The 22,591-nt window shown below is 46.3% G+C and overlaps 1 protein-coding gene and 1 pseudogene across 2 annotated transcripts; one reads left to right on the top strand and one right to left on the bottom strand.

Annotated features, from left to right (window-relative positions):
* Positions 1-759: 759 nt before the first annotated feature.
* On the top strand, positions 760-2,146 carry LOC139009966 (small ribosomal subunit protein eS4, X isoform-like; annotated as a pseudogene).
* An 8,299-nt stretch (positions 2,147-10,445) lies between these two features.
* On the bottom strand, positions 10,446-22,262 carry CHMP7 (charged multivesicular body protein 7). Of its 2 annotated transcripts, none has more exons than XM_070416593.1 (10): positions 21,876-22,262; positions 19,732-19,903; positions 13,900-14,085; positions 13,631-13,764; positions 12,893-12,941; positions 12,562-12,681; positions 12,126-12,224; positions 11,852-11,912; positions 10,824-11,003; positions 10,446-10,595 (listed from the first exon to the last, which is right to left on the bottom strand). In XM_070416593.1, exons 1-10 carry the CDS (start codon positions 22,172-22,174, stop codon positions 10,543-10,545), a joined length of 1,353 nt encoding a protein of 450 aa, XP_070272694.1. In that variant the 5' UTR covers positions 22,175-22,262; the 3' UTR covers positions 10,446-10,542. The 2 variants fall into 2 exon arrangements, with proteins under 2 accessions (XP_070272694.1, XP_070272695.1); XM_070416594.1 differs by having other exon boundaries at positions 22,046-22,100.
* Between the last annotated feature and the right edge of the window lie 329 nt (positions 22,263-22,591).

Here is a 22,591-nt window from a genome sequence, read left to right as displayed (position 1 = left end):
ATTAAAGAAAATATGAATATGGATTGTGCTGTGCTGCATATCTGGCGCTTCGGCCAGGCGGGGCATGCTGTCCTAGAACACATAGATAGGAAGGTACTGACATGGCCCCTTCCCAGCACGCAGGCCTTCTTTCTCAGAAGGCCCGGAAGTCTCATTCCAAATTTGTGAGACAAAGGACTGGAAAAAGTATAAATAAAGAGAGTTACCTCCATATTGGGGGCCCAGAATTTGAAAGACACATTTTTCTCTGGGCCTCCACAGAATTTAATAATAAAATGTAACTCCTGTAGTCGGCACTGCAGTTCAGCCTCTGCTTCGGCAGGGTGTTGTAACTGTAGTCGCTGGCCAGCTTAATAAAGGCTCCTAAATTTTGATCTGAGTCCTGGTGGTCGTGTCCACGGGTCACCCCATTACAGGATGCCTCCTGCATTGGAGATCTCACATATAAATAATTAGTTTACCCAAGGAAGAGAACAAAGCTACTGGAACAGAAAACGAATTAAAATGCAAGACTATTTTGTTGAAACACAGAAAAATGTGAATCTACTAGTATACTAGTAGATTAAAGTGGTTTACTGTGTTTCTTTCTGTCTAGATTGATAGATACACAGATAAATAGGGAAAAAAATGGCTGATACAGATCATGGTAAAATTATTTTCTCTGGGCATTGAAAAAATACACACCCTATAATGATTTAGGTGGAATGCAAAGGGGAAAATCAAATGGTTTGTAGAGCTCTTTCTTTGCCTAGTGCAGCCATGGCTCCTGGTCCCAAGAAGCATCTAAAGTGTGTAGCGGCTCCAAAGCATTGGATGCTGGATAAACTGACCGATGTATTTGCTCCTCGGCCATCTACCAGTCCCCATGAGTTGAGAGAATGTCTCCCTCTCATCATTTTCTTAAGGGACAGACCTAAGTCTGCTCTAACAGGTGATAAAGTAAAGATCTGCATGCAGCAGTTTATTAAGATCGATAGTGCCGGAAGCCGGTCCATCCTTGCTGCTTGACACAGTCGCTGCAGGGAAGAAACATCTGCACAACATATGTTTCAAGGGACCTGGCGTATGTGGCATACTGTTCTTAATATGTTTGCTCCCCTTCTTAGTGCTATATGTTTTAACCAAAGTCACCTCTCAGAGAAAGGTTGTTTCCCCAGGTGGGGATTTTTCCCTGGAGTTAGGGATTAACAGGACTAAGGAAGGGAATAAATCAGTAAAACCCCTTAACTAAGTGCCAGGTGGGTAGTTAATCACCTTAACTATGAACAATCATGCTTAAGCTACATAATCTTTACTTAGGATAATCTCCTTCAGTTACTTCCTTGTAGCTTAACAGAACAGTAGAGTAGTGACCTTGGAATAGAGATAACAAATGCCCTAACCTTTGGAATAGAATGTATAGAATTAAAATCAAATGGTATAAATACAGATGTAACAGGAGAATAGAGAGAGAACCTGGCTAGAGAACCTGGCTAGGCTGCTGATCAACTGAACACTGTCTCCGTGTAATTCCTTCTTCACCGACTCCGTCCACACCTTTGGGAACCCCTGGACCTGCTGGGGTTGGACCCCAACACAATAGCAAGGTCCAAACCGATGTAACCTACCCTGCTGGTTTTATGGATGCCATCAGCACTGACAAGACTGGAGAGAATTTCTGCCTGACCTATGAAATGAAGGGCCAGTTTGCTATTCATCGCATTACACCTGAGGAGGCCAAGTACAAGTTGTGCAAAGTGAGTGAGATCTTTGTGGCACAAAAGGAATCCCTCATGTGCTAACCCATGATGCTTGCACCATGATGTTCACCCCCCCTCAGGGTGAACGGCACCATTCAGATGGATTTGGAGCCTGGCAGAATTATTGATTCCATCAAGTTTGACACTGGTAACCTGTGTATGGTGACCGGAGGTGTTAACCTGGGAAGAATTGGCATGATCACCAACAGAGAGAGGCATCCTGGTTCTTTTGACATAGTTCATGTGAAAGATGCCAATGGCAACAGCTTTGCCATCCCACTTTCCAACATTTTTGTAATTGGAAAGGCAACACACCATGGATTTCCCGTCCCCTTGGAAAGGGTATCTGCCTCACCATTGCTGAAGAAAGAGATGAGAGACTGGCGGCCACACAGAGCAGTGGGTGAAATGACCTCTAGGTGACATGTTGGGAAAGTCTTTGCACTTAAAGAGACTTAAAGAGAATACAGCATTTAAAAAAATGATTTGTAGATTTCCCTTGCCACTCATATGCCAGAAGTAAAGTGAATAATACCTGGAGAATTGTAAAGGGAAAATCTTAATGCTAGAAAACCCTATAAACTGAAATGGTAACAGGAAGCTGTTTTCAAACCTGCAGCGACTGTGAAAGTCTAGCTCACAGAAATTCTGCTGAGGAGATGGAACGATCGTGGCCTGCCTGAGGTCGAGGGCCCGGAGGACGCTGGCAGGCACTGTTGACAGGCAGCCGGTCAAGTCTGGCACAGCTTCAATCTCAAGACTTCTTGGGAAATCCACAATTAACTGAAATTGTTTTCTCTAATGACTTAATTGTTTTCTCTTTGACAGCTTCCAGCTAATCACAAACCAAAATTCACTCTTCCTACACTGGTGCCTTTTCCCCCTCTTCCCTCTTCCCACTTTCTTATATAAATCCTTCCCTCCACACCCCGCCCCCCTTTTAAACTTTGTTCATTGATAAGACTCTAATGACTGTCTCCTTGGTGTACTTGAGAGTTATAACTCCCCAAATGTTTCTAAGTTATGTTTTGACATTCATTTCCTTCCTGGGAAGTTACGAGAAAGCATAATCCAGACAACCGAAAGATGACTCAAACTAAATGACTCACAAACTGGGATGTCATGAGAGAAAAAGCTTCATGATGAGCATTCAATTTGCTTACACGTTTAATTAACTGAAACAATAACAGCAACAAAATGGCATACAAATATATTTCTTGACAGGAGGGCTACAGAATGCAAAAACAAAAGCATTTTAAAAAATCATAACAGATTAGGACAGAAACCAGAATGCATTCTAAAGTGTGGAAGACAAAAAAAGGGGGGGGGGGGCATAAAATTGTGACAATGTCAGCAGGCATTCTTTTTCCAAGTAACTGACAGAACTGTGGGATATCCCATACAATAAAAGGCTAATATGCAAATCGAACGAACTGCGGAACAACCGCTATGACGTGCACTGACCACCCAGGGGCAGACACTCAACACAGGAGCTGCCCCCTGGTGGTCAGTGTGCTCCCACAGGTGGAGCGCCGCTCAGCCAGAAGCTGGGCTCACAACTGGTGAATGTAGCGGTGGTGGCAGGAGCCTCTTCCACCTCTGTGGCAGCACTAAGGATATCCAACTGACGGCTTAGGCCCACTCCCCTGCTGAGGGCTCCCGGGCTGCGAGAGGGATGCAGGCTGGGCTGAGGCACTCTCCCAAGTGCACGAATTTCATGCACAGGGCCTGTAGTTGGTTTATAAACAAGTACCACATAACAAAATATTACAAAAGAAAAAAGAAGAGCTTAAAAACAAACAAACAAAATGAGGTGATAGAAGTAACACTAAAAAAAACTTGTGTGCAAGTGTTGGGGGGGGGGGCGCATGAGATACCTATAGTACTATCAACAATAAAAAATATTTAAAAAGAAAAATAAACTTTTGTGGCAAAACCATAAATGGGATAAATTCTAATATATTACAACCACTAAAATTGATTCAAAAAGCAAAATGTCATTTACCAAACTCACATCTGGAACAACTCTATGAAAATTCATTTAAGGATCTAAATAAAATACTCAAAACATTACATCAAACTTAACAGAGAAAAACTAGAGGTACTACATTAATTTCAGGACAAGACTGAGATATCTGCTAACACCTCTATTATTCACCATTTTTTTTTCTTAGAGGCACTAGAAAAAGCAATTAAACAAAAAATAAAAATAAATAAGAGAAAGAAAGGAAGAGAGAAAAAAGAAATAGAAATAAAAAATGTTTGGAAATTTGATGAGGTGAAGAGGCCAGAGGAAGAAAGGAACGAGAAATCCACCCCCAGTCCCTGCTCTACCTGATTGGCTTCTGGTGTGCCAAGAGCTGCTGAGGTGGGTCTCCCTCCCCAACTCCACCCCCCAATCTCTATTGTGTTTGTTGTTTCTAGGAGACCGGAGACCGCTGCATCAGGCTTGCCCAGAGTTCCAGCTTCCTTAAAGGGCCAGAGTCAGGGAACCCAGATGTAGTATCAGTCTGGAAGATGGACTGCCGGGCTCAGGCTTGTCCTCATCTCAGCCTCCAAACTCCTGCAACTCCTTACAGTGCCTTGCAGGGACTCCATGGTGATATGGCTTTGTAGATGTTTGCATACTCACCTGCAAGCCCAAATGCCCAGTTCAAGTGCCACCTCAGATTCTGCTGCAGTGGCTCTAAGGGGCATGAGGAAAGAAAGATGGAGATTAAGACTTTGTAGTGGCATAGGACATGCCTGTGTTAAAAAGTTCAGAGGAACAACATTGATCTCCTCTAAAGAAAGACAACAGAAAAAAATATTGGAAGAAAACACACTAAATTGTAGGCAGTGATTGTCTCTGGGTTTTATTATGAGTAGTTCTTTCCTTTAGACTTCTGGACTTCTCATACCAATTTTCTGTAATATATGTATAGAATATATGTAATCTATAATAATAAAAGGGTAATATGCAAATTAACCGAACGGCCAAACAGCAAAACAATCATCAGGATGACCTTCCGGACGAAGCCGGGACTGTAAGGGCTGAGGCAGCTGGGGCTGTGAAGGTCTACCCTTACACAAATTTCATGCATCAGGCCTCTAGTTCTATAATCTATACTAATAAAAGGGTAATATGCTAATTAGGCCGGTTCGACCAGACATCTTTTGGACATCCGACTTCCTTCCAGACAAAGCCACAGTGGTGAGGGCTGAGGCAGAGGCAGTTGGGGCAATCAGGCCAGCAGGGGAGCAAGCAGTTAGGGGTGAGATCAGGCTGACAAGGGGGAGCAAGCAGTTAGGGGTGATATCAGGCCAGCAGGGGAGGGCAGCTGGGGGCGATAAGGCAGGGAGGCAGAGGCAGTTAGGGGGATCAGGCATGCGGGCAGGTGAGCGGTTAGGAGCCAGCGGTCCTGGATTGTGAGAGGGATGTCCGACTGCCAGTTTAGGCCCGATCCCCCCGAGGGGTCCTAGATTGGAGAGGGTGCAGGCCAGGCTGAGGGACACACATGCCCCATACATGAATTTTGTGCACCAGACCTCTAGTATAAGTATAAATGTATGTTATTTTTATAAACAGAGAGAATACACCTATTTTTTGTTTTCCCAAATCATTCAATTTGGTTGGGCAAATTCAGCAAAACCTTTTAAAATTAACAGTTCAGCAAACATTTAAAAAATGATACCCCCTTAATTGCAAACTCCACAGACTTCCAGCCCTCCCCAGTGGAGCAGGATTTCATTTACATGACTTAAGGCAGCGTTTCCCCAGCAGGAGGTCCTGGGGAATTCTGGGCTCAGCATCCTCATTTATTGGGGCCTAGCCCTTTCCATACATTTCCATGTTGTTCCTATTGCAATCACTAGAACTATTGGTTTTCACCCCCATTTTACAAACATAAAATTGGGCTACCTGCATTCAATAGATGGTAGGTTGATCTGCTACTTTCAAATTCAGGGGGATGATCTCAAATCGTGTTCTGTCCTCTATTCCAGTAATTTCCCAACAGATCTTAAGCTGTGAAACCCTTGGTTCAAACAAATGCCCCCCTGATGTATAGTTTGCTAGTGTAGTAGGATAAGAAGAAGCCAGGAAAATTTCAGGGCAGGAGGAATAGGGAAACGGAGACAAGAAAATTAAACAAGGCCAAACAGTTTGGGCAGCTTGCAGCCAGTTTGCAGCAAGATCTAATTTTCCCCATATAAGGACACTTTAGAACGAAAGGCTAATGTCTGTCCTCCCTAACCAAAGAATACAGAGCTTAAATCACCCTGGAGCTGCTAAGGCAGGGCAGGGGGGAAAAGGAAGGAAAGAAGGGAGAGTTTGTCTCACCAACTAAACAAAGAAGTCAGCCGTTTTTTTGGAAGGGGGAAGTGAAGAGGAAGTTTTTATCTCACTGCTTAAGCAGAGAAGCCAGCAGTCTTGGGGCTTGTCAAAATGAAATTGCCAGATGCTTCTCATAAATTCTGGAAAGACACACACACACACACACACACACACACACACACACACTAAAAGGGAGACCTTGAGATCTAGTCTGTACCAAGTTATCTGGCAAAGGAACTTTAAAACCTACAAGCAGAAAAGTATAAAAGGTTAAACCTCTACCAGGCAATGCTCCTCAGAGTCTGTGCTTCATTAGCCAGATGTATTTTGATAGATTTGCTTGCCTTGCCCCTTTAATAAATTTACCTGCTTTATTTCTTTAGTAAACTCACTTTACAATGGTGCTGTCTGTCACTCATTTGAATTCCTTTTCATGAGACTGACAAGAAGTGAGGCGGGGGAAGCCCTCTCCCTCACACTCAGGGGCTGTCTAATAACACCTTTTTCTGGTGTTTCTGGCGCCTATAACACTAGGAATGCCATAACAAAGTAGGCAGGCTGGGCAGCTTAAACAACAGAAATTCAGTCTCACAGCTCTGGAGGCTGGAAGTCCAAGATCAAGGTGTTGGCAGGATTGGTTTCTTCTGAGGCTTCTCCGCTTGGCTTTCAGATGGCCACCCTCTTGCTGACTCTTCACATGGTTGTTCCTCTCTGCACGTGCACACCTCGTGTCTCTTTGTATGTCTAGATTTCCTTTTCTTATAAGAACAACAGCCATGTTGGGTTAGGGTCCACAGTAATGACCTCAGTATAATTAATCGCTACTTTAAAGTCCCCATATCTAAATACTGAGGTACTGCCCTAGCTGGTTTGGCTCAGTGGATAGAGCATTAGTCTGTAGACTGAAGGGTCCCAGGTTCGATTCCAGTCAAGGGTACTTGCCCGGGTTGTGGGCTTGATCCCCAGTACAGAGCATGCAGGAGTCAGCCAATCAATGATTCTCTCTCATCATTGATGTTTCTATCTCCCTCTCCCTTCCTCTCTGAAGTCAATAAAAATATATCTTTAAAAAGAGAAAATACTTAAGAAAATAGTATAATAAAACACCACAAATGAGGTCATTTCTGTGACAATAAGATAGAGCCATGAGTGAATTTAATATGAGACTGTCACATTTCACCTGATATATTCCTCAGGCTGGCATTCAAGTTCCTCTGTGTGGGCAGAAGAAACTGACTTTTTTCCCCTTATTAAGTTCTCACATTGAAAGGCTAGAAATCACCCCATGAGGTAGTAACCTTTGTCCTTATGTATTTATATTCAAAGGTGACATATTGAGTATTTGTGTCATAACTAGCGTATTTGGCACCTGGGTAGTGGATTATTTTTCAATATCTTCCTTCTCTATACAACAAAATTATTTTTGGTAATAGTAAAAAAGTAGTCAGTAATAATCATTATTACTATCTTGATTTTTCCTTTAGCTTAACAATTTACACTACTAAAAAAATAAATTTTAGCCCTGGCCAGTGTGGCTCAGTTGGTTGGACATCATCCCATGCACCAAAAGTTTGCTGGTTCTATTCCCAGGGCACATGCCAGGGTAGAGGGTGTGTAGGAGACAGCTGATTGATATTTCGCTATCACATTGATGTCTCTCCCTTTCTCTCCCTTTCTCCCTAAACATCAATAAAAATGTAAAATAATTCATTCAAATTCAGTAAATTATTGCACTCATGAACTAAATTTTCACTTATGAAACCAAAATATTATACCAAATACTATGTACATTTTCACTGGTTTAAATTTTAAACACAAGTAAAACTCCAATTGGTCACATAGAATGACTTAATTACTGTAATTCATGCTCTGTTTCTTCTGTATTTACAAGTATTATGTTATCCTGGCAGATTTTGAATCAACTGTCTAAACAGGGAATGTGTATTATTATAAGGGTTGGAGAATGAACTATACCTAAAATGAGCTTTAATGATTCTGAACCCTTAAGAACTTTCTTTCAAAACAAATGTGTGGCATCCCACTGCATCCCAGAGTTCCCTGAATGTACTTCCAAGTACAAGGCTTATTACAAAGATAAGGAACAAAAATGTGCCATTGAAAGCTTACATAACCATATGGTGGTCAGTGGTCAGTAGTTGGTGTGTGTCACTGCTTTGAGTTGGCAGATAGCTTCCTATGGCCAGTGTGGCTCAGTTGGTTGGAGCATCATCCCTTACATGGAAAGATTACAGGTTCAATTCCCAGACAGGGCACATACCTAGGTTATGGGCTCAATCCCTGGTAGAGGCACATATGGGAAGACAACCGATTGATGTTTCTCACATCTATGTTCCTCTCTCCCCCACCCCTTTCCTTTCCCCTCTCTCTAAAAAATCAATACGCATGTCATCAGGTGCAGATTAAAAAGAGAGAGAGCAGCCAAGACAACCTTGAAGAAGGATAAAGCTGGAAGACACACTTTTCTATGTCTGTTATAGTTCAATTTTTTAAAAAGTGGGTAAAATAGTAGATATGCCATACGGCTTTCAGTGGGGAAGGGGGTAACCTGGGGGTAGGGGTACTGTGTTGGGGGGTAGTGTCCCTATTTCCCGGAGCCTCTGTGAGAGCCTGGACTATCTTCACTTTTCTCTGTTCAAACTATTTGTGCTCTGGGCTTTCCCAATGCCTTTTCCTGCTTGGTTCACCTGCTGACTTATCTAGAGCTGTGAACCTAGTGTTGTGGTAGACCTTCTAGCCTGTTCCTAGCTCTGCACTCAGTCTCAAAGCCCATTCCTCCTCCTCACCCCAGGAGGTAATGAATACCAGGCATGTAGCAGGCACTGAGTAAATATTGGTGCCAGACTGCAATATGGTAGGATCCCATGGTCAAAGGTAATTGGGTCATTTAAACAAACAGGCAAAGAAAAAGAAAAACTAAATGATGGCACACTCCTGTAACCAAGGCTATTCAATGGATGTAGAACAGCATGTGAGAACCACCAGTGAGACTGGCCGGCTTTCAAAGAAGCTCAGCACTCACGCTATGAAGCTGCTCACTTCTCCTGTAGCCCCACGTGAAAGCCATGTGGGTATGAATGTTGGAGGTGGGGGTGGAGAGGCATGAAAGAACATGGAACTTTATGCAACCTAAAGAAGGGACAAGGACAAGCACTTGGGTTTTTTCTTTTAATTATTTACCAGATAAAAAAGAAAAAATAGTGATTGTATCTCTTCCCTCCCTACATTTCAGTTGACCCAGGTCCAGTGGGAGAGACATTTGTTGAAAGGTGATTTGAGCTCCTGGCCTGGGGCAAACTCTTCCCCTCGCCCACACCACCTTAGATGGGGGGCCAGGAGCGGCTCCAGGCAGGACTTGCATGGTGGCAGCAAAGTGGCAGTGTGGCTGTCCTCCTCTTCTCCCTGTTGCCACAGCATTCAGACTCCCTCCTGTCTGTCCCACTACGCCATCCTCCCCCATTCATCAAAGGAGTAGGAAGATGGGGCTTGAGGAGGCAGGGACAGGTGGAGAGCAGGACTGGGAGGCACGTAGCAGATCCAACAGAAGGCCCTGATCTTCTGCTTCTATTGCACAGCCTGGCTTAGGTCCCCTGCCCTGAGCAGTGGGCACAGAGCAAAATGCTACTGAAATTCACAGAACCTGTTGTTATGCCGGGCTCAAGGAGGGGAGGTGTGTTGTTGTGTGGCTTGTTCTGATATATGTGTCTCAAATTATTCCATGATGGGGCAAGGCAGATTATGCCACTTTAAAAAAGCATACGGGATTTGGACACCTGGGTTTCTCCCTTTCAAGTTCAAAAGTCCAAGAATAACCCTTTCTCCAGTCAGATCTTCTCCTGCTTAGAAGAGGCAACAGCGACCACCACCACACAAGCTCCCTCCACATGTCATGCTTCTCAGCCACTCAGGGTGACCTCTTTTTCTGAACACCTGGAGAATTTGACAAATGACCCTAGAAAAGAACCTTTTACACTGTATGTTTCTGCATAAAGTGGCAGCTGTTTGATTCTCATTCTTCTCTTTACCAATGAAAGAAGAGTGGGATTGGATCAAGTTCCTTAACTGACCTTACAGACAGAATACATTCCTCTAAGAAACAGTGGGGGTGGGGGGAGAAGACTGATTTTGATTTAGCAAAGCTGCAAAACTTTCACCTCCATTGGTGGGTAAAGACAAACCTAACTGAGCCAACGGCAAGAACTGCAGGCTATGAGAGACGACAGGGCAAACACAGAACTGTATAAATTGTGGCACTATAAAGATGACAGGGCAGGTCCACAGCCAGCTGGGAGCAGGCCTCTGGAGCACGCATCCAGAAACGATCTGTCCTGTAGTACATGGCAGCATCCAGATAAATCAGAGCGGCTCTCCTTCCTCCTCTGAGGGTTTCCATTTAAATAACTATGTACACACATACAAGCCGGTCTCTCTTTTATAGGAAGGTCCTTCACTTGAGGGTCAAACAATGGCTTAGAGAGTCGGTTCCAATTGCCTTTTTGGAGATTTCCTGCTTGGGACCAAACCTGCAAGGAGAAAAAATGATGAACATGATACCAGGAAGACCTTTAAGATGGAAGCATCCCAGTGTGAAGGCACTGAGTCCTAATACACACAAGAAACCCGCAGCTCCCTCACCGGGCTCTGGGACCCTGGCAACTAAGTAACTGGGCTGGGACTCATCAACCCTGTGTGGCTCTGGTCAGCCAGAGGGCCCCAGGCCCACCAGCAGCCCTGGGAATACAGCTCCATACCTCCATCTGATAAGGACAGTTTCTCAAGTTCAGCTTCAAGTTCAGCGTCCGAGATCCTAGGGATAGGCACACTGTTGGTATAAAACAACTCATGGGGGTTGTCGGGCAGATCCAAAGGTTCTTTGGTGGTATCCTGAAGAAGGATGTCCAATTCCTTCTCTAGTTCCTCATTGTCAAAATCTGGAAAGAAACGACAATATGAGGACATATACTGTTCAGGGAGAAAATGCCTTTAGGAGTCAAGGACTGAGATCAGCACAACTCAGCTCAGCTTTACCAAGGAAGTCCAAGCCTGCTCTGGCTGGGTGGCTCAGTTGATTGGAGCATCGTCCTGTATACCAAAAGGCTGTGGGTTTGGTCCCTGATTGGGGCGCATGCAAGAGGCAACTGATCGATACTTCTCTCTTACATCGATGTTTCTCTCTCTCTCTCTCTCTCTCTCTCTCTCTCTCTCTCTCTCTTCCTTCTTCTTTCTAAATATATCCTTGGGGTGGTGAGGCTTTAAAAAAAAGTCCAGGCCTCCTTGCAGGTAAAAGAAAAAAATCATGTGGCTGGCTGGTGTGGCTCAATGGGCTGAGTGTCATCCCATGCATCAAGAGGCCGTTTGTTAAATTCCCTGTCAGGCGGGGCACATGTCGATTGTCGGCTCGATCCCCAGTAGGGGCATGCAGGAGGCAGCCAATCAGCGTTTCTCTCTCTCCCTCTCCCTTCCTCTCTCTCTAAAATCAATAAAACATATTTTTAAAAAAGAAGGTGTATTTTGCTAACTCCACAGAACTGACCCTGTTTCCTCCTGCCTGTGAAGAAGCATCTTCCAGTCAGAAGCCTAGTCAGTAAGGGGCGCTGGAGCACAGCGGGAGGAACTGACAACTCCTCCCGAGAAGCCTGTGAATAAGCCCCAGGGAGAGGGCAGGGAAGGAGAGCCCTGCCTGCACCAGGAAGGCAGATCCATGACCAAACCTACCCAAGTACAAGGGAATGAAGTCCTCTTAGGAAGGAAGAACGAACGAACCACAGTGTCAACTCACCTAAGCCATTGGTTACCCCACCAGCCAGAGTCTGAGAAACTTCATCCTGGGTGTCACACAGCTGTAAGGGAAAAGCACAGGCCTTGAACTCTGAGTGATCTCTTTGGGTCTCAGTGTTCAGGGTTGCAAAGTAATGCTATCCCATCTGAAAATCAAGGAAGGCTTCCTCAAGTTCACAAGAGAGAGAGGCCAGCCTGGGGAAAGAGGAAACGAGAGAGTCCCATCTGCCCTCAGGACTGCCTTCTGCAGAGTCCCTCCCAGCGCCTTCCCGCACCTCCTGAATCTGGTCCACGAGGCTCTCTGCCTTCTCCACTGTGACATCCTTCATGGAGAGTTTTAGGGCTCCTACCCCAGCCTGATAAGCGTTGAAAACCTAAGGAGAAAGCAGTTATTAGTGCAAATGAAGAACATTGGACAAATTCATACAATGTTGTTTCTCTCCAAAGGATAGCTTTGGGGTCTGAAGGTTGTGGGTTATTGTTAAGCTGATTAACATTGTTTCATCTCCGAAGAACAGCTTGGGTGTTTTTTTGCTACCCAGGCTTGATTCACCCCACATCCCCTGGGGCCAAAGCTTCCCAACAAAAGAGGCTCAGGCAGCCATATCCTTAAAGAACCCAGGCCTCCTCCAAACAGCAGAGCTGCAGGGAAGGGGATGGGAGGGTGCCGGATGGACCAGACAAGTGCTGGGGCAGCGGGGCAGTGGCTACCATCTGATCCGTCTGGGAGGCATAGATCCGGTCCAGGATGCCTTGAACAGTGTCCAGCTTGGCATGCAGGGCCTCAATGCGCTTCTCCGTCCGCTGTTTGGCTTTGAGAGACCTCAGTGCCTAGGGGAGCATGGAGACTTGGTCAGACTGGGCAGAACGAAGGGCCAGAGGAAGACAGCTGTTCCCAGATGCTAAGATCATCCCAGGCCTCCTTCCCTCTCATTTGTAAAATAAGCTTTGGTGCCTGGGCTACCCTCTCTGACTGCTGAGGCACCTGTCACTGACAGCCCAGGGCGCAGGTACACAGCTGGGGGGGAAAGAGAAAACTTACCAGTTGCTTCTTTCCTGCTCGGCATGCTCGGCGGGCTTCTTCCTTACACCTATGAAGCAAAGGGACAGAGTGGGATGACAATGCATAGGATGGGGTGGAGGTACCTCCAGATCTGAAGATCCATACATTCCACCCAATACCAAGAAAAATGATGCCCGACAGCTCACTGCCAAACTCTTGCAAGTTGAGAAATAAGCCCGAGAACCCACAGAGGGAGAGAGCATGCCAACAAGGCCTCTGAGAGCCAGGAGTTCGGAAATAGATATCTAACACCAACGACGACTTTGGACACATCCCGTGGGTTTCTCCCAGGTAAGATGGAGTGAACAAGTACATCTTAATCCAGTGTCTATAAATCCTACTTTTTAGAGAAGTGTTCTGTGGCACAGATGCCTTGTACGGCCATGGTCATGCGAGGGGAAGAGCAGGAGTCCCTCAGACACCTCTCAAAGGCAGAGACTTGTCTCATTCACTATTGTATCCAAGTCCTCATTATTGGGTAAATGGATACTGGTGTGGGAGAGCATAAACATAATGTAATTGGTCATAATCTTTGGAGAAAGACTTAAAAATTCATTTTTTCTCCTTTGTGATATTCTGTGCAGTGAGTAGTTTTGTAATTAACAAAAACAAACAAAAAAAAGATAACCCTTTTATTTTAAAGAGCTCACAGACACCAATTCTTTGCTGGCTGTGGGCAACAGGGTGGGTTGGGGCACTTGGCTCAGGGGTAGTTACCTCTCTGCTTCCTGGGATAAGGACTCCACTTTGCGCGAGAGCAGCTGTTCACTCTGCATCAGCTGGTACACCCCAACATCTACGTCGTTGACAGGAGAGACCTTGGCATGTGGCCCCCGGGCAAACTTTACAATCTAAGGGACAGGGACAAATTACTGCCGCCCCTCCCACAAATGCTGAGACATCCCCAGGCAGGAATGCTGGTGGCATGTCTGCACATCCTCAATGAGTCATCGGGGAGTCAGTGAGTGAACAGCTGAACTCCATACCTTTTCCCCATTCTGCTCGAGGACTGTGACTCTCTTCTCTTTCTGTAGCTGCAGCAACACCAAGTAGAAGGTCCTCTCGTCGGGACAGGGGCCCACACAGAGGGTGCTCAGCTCCGACAGGGCCACCACAGGGTGGGAGGAGAGAGGGGAGTTCTGATACAGACGATACACCTCCTCAGCCTTCTCCTGCAGGGAAAGCAAAACATGCTCACAGGCCTGACCACCACCCACAGAAGCCAGTGAGCCCTGACCCCCTGCTTCCAAACAACAATCACTTAGGGCAAAAGCAGAGGGTGCCATACTGTCTTCCCTAAAGTGGCAGCTTTGGAAAAGAAACAGGATTTGTGTTTTTTAAACGCTGGAGGAGTTTGGTGAATACGGATGAAATGAGGTACATGATATACTGGAAGCCAGCGCTATGCTTGCACCTCATCTGGGACTTTATGTTTAGGTGTCTCCCTGGCGCATGGTTCCCCAAGGGAAGAATGAGCAGTGCGGTGTGGTGGAATGGCCAGGAACGACAGCTGATGCCTGGTTTCAGCCCAGCCTGTGCAACCCCAAACCAGTCAGTCTCACTGGTGCTCAGCATCCCGCTCACAAACTGAAGGCCTCTACATTCCCTTCCAATGTTGGTCTGTCCCTTTGTATGCCAACTGGCAATACTGCAAATGAGAACATTATTGTTCTCAAGAGAGAATATGAGACAAAGAGGTAGGACAGGGTTTTTGCAAGAAGTCTAAGAAATAAAGATTTCAAGAAATAATGCCCCTGTGTTCCTCCTGGAACATGCAAATTACTCTCTCAGTCTTCTGCACACCAGAAATATTTGCTGAGGTATTCACAGAACACTGTGAAAATATAGGGAGGGAATATCCAGGAATTTGGGAGGAGAGAGGAGAGTTCTGATACAGATGAGGTTGATATAGGAGGTCGTTTGGCAACAAATGGTTGTTGCAGGGTGAGTGAGTTTCTAGGTGAAGCAAATGGGCTGGGCATTTCAGGAAGAAGGGTGATCAAGAGCAATGGCACGAAGGCTGAGTCAACATGGTATTTATAGGTCAGATGGGAAGGGGAAAGAGTAGAAGCTCTTCCATCTTGTACAAGTGTAGTATCTCCTATGCTGTCCTTCATTTGGCAGATGGTGGGGAGTCAGTGAAGGGAAATGACATGGTTAGACTAACAGAGATCTAGCTGACAACTGGGAAAGGATGGGTTGTAGGAGTTAGGCTTAGAGGAAGGGGAAACATTTAAGCAAGAGGATATGAGGGACTGAACAGAGACAGAGAAAGGATGGATTCAAATAACATTTAGAAGATAAAGCTGGCAGGCCACGGTAACTGGGTGTGAAGTCTAGCAGGACTCCTGGGTTTTGGCTTGAGTGACTGGGTCAATGTGATTCTATTAGTTAACAGCAAGAATACAGGAGTAGAAAACACATTTTAAATGAAAGATAAAACATTCTATGTTGGATATGTTAGTTTAGGATGCCTGAGGTACATCCAAGAAAACCTATATAGCAGATAAATGGATATACAAATCTGAAGCTCAAGGAGATACCCGAACAGGAGATAGAAGGTAATTAAAATCACAAGGAAATTCATAGAGTGAAGTAATAGACTGAAGGAAGACCAACATTTAAGAGATGAAGGAGCTCACAAATGAGATCCAGAAACACTGCTCAGGAAGAACCAAGGAGAACCCACGGTATAATGACAACAAAGTCAAGGAAATGGAAAATGTTAAGGACTGGTCAGCAGTGTCAAAGGCAGCAGAAGAGTCTACTAAGATACAACCTAAAGTTTTCCTCGGATTGACTGCCCCAGCAGATAACAACACTTAGTATAAAGTTACAGGATGGTATCAATACACAAATAGATAAATGGCACACAACATTTTAAATGAGTGATGTTAAAACAACGGGTTATCCATTTGGAAGAAAATAGTTTTTCCTCACCACATATACAAAAATAAATACCAAATTATTGAACTTTAAATGGAGAAAATGAAAGCGTAAAATAATTTGAAGAAAATATTTTTAAAATGTTAAAGTAGAAGATGCCTTCCTAAGCAAGACCAGAAATTCAGTAGCCATAAAGAAAAATTTGAGCCTGGCTGGCGTGGCTCGGTGGTTGAATGTCGACCTATGAATGATGAGGTCATGGCTCCATTCCTGGTCAGAGCACATGCCTGGGTTGCGGGCTCGATCCCCAGTGTGGGGTGTGCAGGAGGCAGCCAATCAATGATTCTCTCTCATTATTGATGTTTCTATTTCTCTCTCCCTCTCCCTTCCTCTCTGAAATCAATAAAAATATATTTTTTAAAAAATGGAAACATCTGACTACAGAAATAGGAAAATTTCTATATGGTAAAGACATCATACATAAAAATAAAAAGCAAACAAGAGACTGAGAAACAGTATTTATAGCCCTAAACCTAAATACACATACACACATATACATCATACATAGACAATTCCTATGAATTGATATAAAAGATTAACAATCCAATATAAAAACTGGATATAAATAGGCAATTCACAGAAGGGGATATGTAAATGGCTAATAGATAGTTGAAAAGATGCTCAAACCCTTTGATTTGATGAAGTATCATTTTTGTTCATCAAATTGGCAAATTTTATAAGACTGATATTATCCAGTACTGACGGAGAATGCGGGGAGACTGGACACTTAATGTAGTCTTAAAGAAAGTGCAAATTAGTACAAATTTCTGAAAAGTAATTTGACAATTTGTTATAATGTAAAATGTACATATACATTTCCAGAAGTCAATTTCATAAAAATAAAAGAAGTACATAGATGTACAGAGAAAGCTGTCAAATACATATTTTTTTTTGTAACAGAGAAATTGGAGTGACTTAACTGTCCATCCGTGTGGTAAGTACTGCATAAATTGTGGCATATTTATAGCTTATCATGCAGCCATCCAAAAGAATGCAGTAAATCTATATTGTGGAGGGACCTGGAAAGATGCTCATGATACATTAGAGTGAAAAGAGCAAAAAGCAGGTTTCAGACCAACAGATAAAATAAGATTCCAGCCCTAACTGGTTTGGCTCAGTGGATAGAGCGTCGGCCTGCGGACTGAAGGGTCCCGGGTTCGATTTCGGTCAAGGGCATGTACCTTGGTTGCGGGCACATCCCCAGTAGGGAGTGTGCAGGAGGCAGCTAATCGATGTTTCTCTCTCATCGATGTTTCTAACTCTCTATCCCTCTCCTTTCCTCTCTGTAAAAAATCAATAAAATATATTAAAAAAAATAAGATTCTACTTCTGGGAAAAAATGGAGTATATGTGCATACATATGTATGTATGTGCATATTCATTTATTTATTCAACAAATATTCATTGACTGTGCTCCCAAGGTCCCAGCAACTGCTCTCTTCTGGTAGAGGACAATAAATAAACAAACAAGTAGATAAAAATTTTCAGGAAGTACTGAATGCTAACAAGAAAATAGAATGTAAAGTAATATAATAGTGTGAGACAGGGTCAATAACAAATGTCTGTTAGCGCGCGCACGCGCACACACACACACACACACACACACACACACACACACACCAGCGCGTCTGTGCACGTACCTGGGAAGGGAACATACCCAAAGAGACAGAAACGGGATGAACAGAAAGGAAATTTTCATTTCTTTGTATACTTTTTTAAAATAGCAAAATCAATGAGCACATTTTTCGTTTTGTACTTTTTTCAAATAAAAAATGACTGATTGCTTTCTATAACTAGACTTGAGAAAATCAATTTACCTCAGAAGTAGGTTTTCTTTCTTTCAGAAAATATCCAGATAAGACCCTTTAGTTTCAAGGAGATAAGTAAGTCTCCATCCCAGGAGAAAACAGTGAAGTCACCAAATATTAGAAAGCAGAATGAGATTAAATAGTACATGTTCTGTTTAGTGACATACACTGGGTATAGATATAACAGGACCATGCCCCTACAGAGCTAGAAGATTTATTTTTCTACCTAAATAGGATTAAACTACATTGCTGCCAAATATTAGGTGGTTCTTGGAAGACCTATGTAATTCCATTTCCACGTCCATCTCTGCCTTTGCTCTCAAAAGACTGAGTCCAAACTTTGTTTTTGGACTCGTGTGGGGATAAATGGATCTGTCTCCCTTTGCTCCAGGTTGGAGATATTGAGGTAAGACTGCACAGAGGAAGGGGGCTTGGCACGGAACCCCCCAAGCCACCCTATAGCTTCTCTGGGGCCTTGGCTAAGCAGTGGGTCGGGGGATATCCATGAGGGAGGAGGCGGGGTGCCGTGGGGCAGAGAGGTGTCTCCCTGAAGAAAATAAGTACTGCTCAGTCAACAATCCTGGGGGGCTGGGAAAGGTGGTGGATTTTGGAGGCTTCCTTCTCAGTCTGAGGCAGAGAGGTTGGAGGTCTGCTGAGAGGAGGAGAAACGAGCTTCTCTTGGGGCAGGGGAAGGGACTCTGAGCTGCATCCAGCTGTGTGGAAGCCTCCACGGCTATGCAAGGACCCCGATGTTGGGTTTGGTCTGCAGTTTCAAATATAGCTACTGTCTGCAGTATGCTTCTGCAAAGTACACAGTTCAGGCACCTGTATTCTCTCTCTCTTCCTCCCCCTCCCTACCTCTCTCTGTCACTCAAAGGTTACTCTAATCTTGTCCACAGCAGTTTTGGTGGAGCGGTAGGGCTGAAGCAGGTGGGCACTAGGTCAAAGAGAGTGTGGGAGGCGAGGAAGTGGTGATGACAAAGCTTGGACAAGAAGGAGACAGAGCAGGAACTAGGCAGCGGCCCAGGTCCCACACAGGAGTTGAGTGGGTTTAGAGGCTGAAGGCGGTGAGCACCAAAGAGAGGGAGATGGAATATACAGATCGAGGGCTAATTGATGGGCCAGGGGCAAGCAGTGTAGGGGCAGACTCAAGAACCCAGTGGAAGAGAGGAAGGGCACTTCACCTCTGGGCTCGCCCAGGAGGAAGGGCTTAGAGGAGGTTACAGTGAAGGCAGTAAACGGAACACTGACGGCGCTGACGCAGGAGAGTCTACCTTCTCCATCAAGTGTCTGCAGATAGCGGAGAGGGCAGAGAATGGAGGGAGCGTGTGAGGGGCTGGGCCAGGACAAGAAAACCAGGCTGCAGAGTGGCTCTAGGGTCCTCCTAAAGCCCAGGACTGTGAAAGGAACCCAATTTTGGTGATAGGGTGACTTTCTCTGGCAGGGATGGAGACTGTGGGGTTGAGCTAAGATGGTGGATTTGCTGGTGCCACTGTTGTGGACCGGGAGAGCGGCAAAGGAGCTGAGGGTACAAGGAGGGAAGCAGGCATAGCTGCATGCTCTAGGCTGGGTAGGGAAACAGGCCAGGAGGCTGACTGACCAGGAGAGCAGGACGGGATCAGGGCCTGGTGACCTGTAAGGCCTGTAGTAAGCTGGAATGGGGAAGGTTATAGCCAGAGAAGAGAAAATCTGAACCTAGTTTGCTGATTTGTGGGAAGCAAAGCTGACAGTCACAAGGTCCTCAGGAAATGCTTGTCAGTAAACTACAGGAGGCAAAGCATTTTCTAAACTGTTAGCTTATCACGAATCTGTACAAATACAGAAAATAATCAACTGTATGTTAGTGACAATTCCTAGACAGAGAATCACCTTTGAGATGTAGCAGTCCAACTAACAACTAAACAATGCTACAGAATAAAGTACGGAATAAGGGAGGTTAGGTGAACTCAGTTACTGCCCATCACCATGTAAAAAACTATGTTCTTCTTCTAGTGATGCCTAAAGGGGTGTGGAGGAGCCGTCAGCACACCAGAGGACACCCAGCCCTCCCTTCCGAGCACCCACCTTAAGCAGCTCCACAGCCACGAGCACCTCCTCGGCAGGAACCTTATTATCCCCGAGCACGTTGGAAAGAGTCCACTTGAGGGGCTTCAGCAGGAAGACTCCGACCCCCCAGGAGATCCAGCTGCTGTCTACACTAGCCATGAAGTCTGACTCCCGCTGCAGCTCCCCGCGACTGCAAAGAAAGAAAAGGGCATACAGTAGGCGTAACGCAATGTCCCATTCCAGTCCCCACATACCCCTGACCCCAAATGAGGAATCTGTCATGACCATCAACACCATTTAGTAGGCAGCTACCCTGTGCCAGCTACGATGAGCAGCTACTATGTTTATGCTCCGGCTCTCAGCCTCACAGCTCATTTTAGCTAGTGAGAAAACGGAGGGGCTGAGAAGGTGGAGAGGTCAAATCTAGACTATAATTTGGCTCCAAAACAGAAGCTCAAATGGAGCTCAAAAATGATAAAAATGAAAACAACAGTAATGGATCACTATGAAATGCAAGTCATAAGAATACAAAGAATTCAGAGAAAGGATTTTCTGCTGTTCCCAGAGTAGAGGGGAGAGAAGACAAGTATTTCATGGTACTGGTAGTAGTAGCTACATTTACTGATGCTTACCATGGGCTAGTCACCATGCTAAGGACTATGCAAGGAATATCTCTTTAAATCCTCCCAATAAACCTAGGCACAATAATCATCACCATTTTATAATTGGTCAAACTAAGCCTTAAATGTGTCCGAGGGTCAAACTAAGCACACAATGTGTCCGAGGTCAGAGAATTTACCCATTGTCGCATAATTTAGCAAGTGGCAGAACAAGGATTTGAGGCCAGGCCATTGGCCCTCAAGCAAAGCTGTTAAACTACTGTGCTATGCTGCTTCCGAGGAGCATATCTTCCTCCGAAATTCTTCAGGTTCCAGATGCCGTCAAACACCAGGAAGTGTCAGCAGAGTGCCAGCAGTCAGGAAAGGAGAAACTGAGGAATTAAAGGACTCTGCATCTGCAGTGGTAGGGGATGGTCCAGCTGCAATAAGGAAGCCCAGACCGGTCCTGTCCCTCAGTGACCTCTTCAGCTACCGTCTCCCCTGCACCCCACTTCGGGCATGAACTGAAACTCTGTCCACAGCACACTTGCTCAGAAAAGAGACGTTTCAGAATAGCTTGTTCCATCCACGTCAGCCAATGGGGAGGCGCTGGGGAGACGGGAGACTCTGGAATCAGGAAGAACAGCAAGCTAAAAGCATCGCAAAGTTGACGGACTTCTTCATTCACTGAGGGAGGCAGGCACGGGGCTGGCGAGGCTGCTCTCAGGATGATACATACAATGTGACGTGCAAATGGTTGAGAATCAGAGGACGAGGGTCCGGTCCTGGCATTATCTCTAAGCCGCTGAATAACCCCCAGTACGTGTTCGGTCTGTCTGAGGCTGTTTTTTTTCTGACTGCTGAGGGTAGTTCCATCTTGTCCACGGGACTGCTGAGGAGGTCAGAGGAAACGGTCTATGCGAAGTATCTGCACACTGAAGCGCTATTCATCTGTTAGGTACCCATGTTATGGCCTCGGGTACCCAAAACCCTGCACCTGCACCTACAGGACCTCCTCAGAGCGCCGGGACATTCAGCAAGGCCCTCAGCATCCGGCAGGCACTTTGCTCCAAACAGCCTGCGCCAAGGACAAGCCAACATAGGCCAGGCGCAAGGCTTGTGCTTGGGGCTGTTGGCAAGATCCCTACAACCTGGCCTCTTCCCCAGCACGGCCCCCTTCTTACCTCTGACCTTCCTTCCTTCAGTAAACCTCCCTGACCTGTTCCAGGGTGATGACATGTGGGAGGCCCTAGGAAATAACCCCAGAACCGGGTTCCGGTCCAGACAGATCCCGCCACCTCCGCCAGGGGGGCTCCTCCGCTTACCGGCGGGATCGCCTCTAATCGGACCATCCCCAGACCCGTCTTCATCTCCCCCGGACACCCCTACCCCGGGCGCCTGGTCGTCCTCTTCCTTCGCCTATGAACCAACACGGAGGCTGCTCTGAGGCAGACCCCGGCTGGGCGCGGTGCGTGCGCCGTCGGGGAACCCGCGGACCCCTGCCCTCGGGAGCCGCCCCCAGCCCAGGCCCCGGCCCCGGCCCCGGCCCCGGCCCGCCCTCACCGCAGCAGGTCCTGCAGCACCGTGGCCAGCCCCAGCGGGACGCTACCCTTGCGCTGGAAGGCCTCCTGCAAGTCCCGCAGTCGCAGGCGCACCACCCCCTGGCGGCGGCTGTGGCTCAGCACCAACGGCGCCCAGAAGCCCATCTTGCTGTCCCAGTCGGTGCTGTTCACCTCGCGACTCCTTTTGAAGGCGGAGAACAGGAAAGACATGCGCTCCTCGTCCTCCTCCCACTCGGGGGGCAGTAGGCCCGCCGGGTCTCCCCCGGCCGGGACTTCGGCCTCCCGCTCCGGGGACCACATCGGAACCCCAGCCCCGCCAAGACTCCGAACACTAGCCTGGCCCGGGTCCCCTTTGGCCCTCGTTCCCTCCCGGCTTCCGTTCTTTGACCACCGCCTCCTCTGTCATTACGTCACCATCTCCCCGCGTGAAATAAGTCTCACACGTCCTCACGGCGCATGCGTGGCCCCGCCCCCTCTGCGCCTAGAAGCGGAATGATGACTCTATTTGCGTGGCCTGACCCCCCGCCGTCTTTGTGAGGAAAGAAAAGCTTTGCGCCTGCGTAGCGTGCAGGTGCGTAGAGCGCACCCTCGAGCCGTGGTTTGTGGGAGCATTTTATGGAGGAAAATGATAATGCCTCCACCTTGTGGTTTCGGATAGTGGAACCGCAGTCCCGCTAAGGGGCGCCAGAGGCCCTCGGATGGCCCCGGTGGATCGCC

The sequence above is a fragment of the Myotis yumanensis genome, unplaced genomic scaffold, assembly GCF_028538775.1.
Source record: "Myotis yumanensis isolate MYYU_CA2020_CCGP unplaced genomic scaffold, mMyoYum1.0.hap1 SCAF_5, whole genome shotgun sequence".
Taxonomy (NCBI): Eukaryota; Metazoa; Chordata; class Mammalia; order Chiroptera; family Vespertilionidae; genus Myotis; species Myotis yumanensis.
Note: the sequence above shows the minus strand (reverse complement) of the source record. Positions and strands in the feature narration are given on the sequence as shown.

Bases quoted from the DNA above. Each gene is read 5' to 3' on its own strand.
- CHMP7 (XM_070416593.1), bottom strand. From the start codon at position 22,174: ATGTGGTCCCCGGAGCGGGAGGCCGAAGTCCCGGCCGGGGGAGACCCG. The intron at 13,765-13,899 runs GTATGGAGTTCA...CCTGTCCCTTAG, and splicing joins TCGAGCAGAATGGGGAAAAG to ATTGTAAAGTTTGCCCGGGG. The intron at 12,225-12,561 runs GTAGCCACTGCC...CTTTCTCCTTAG, and splicing joins CCTCCCAGACGGATCAGATG to GTTTTCAACGCTTATCAGGC.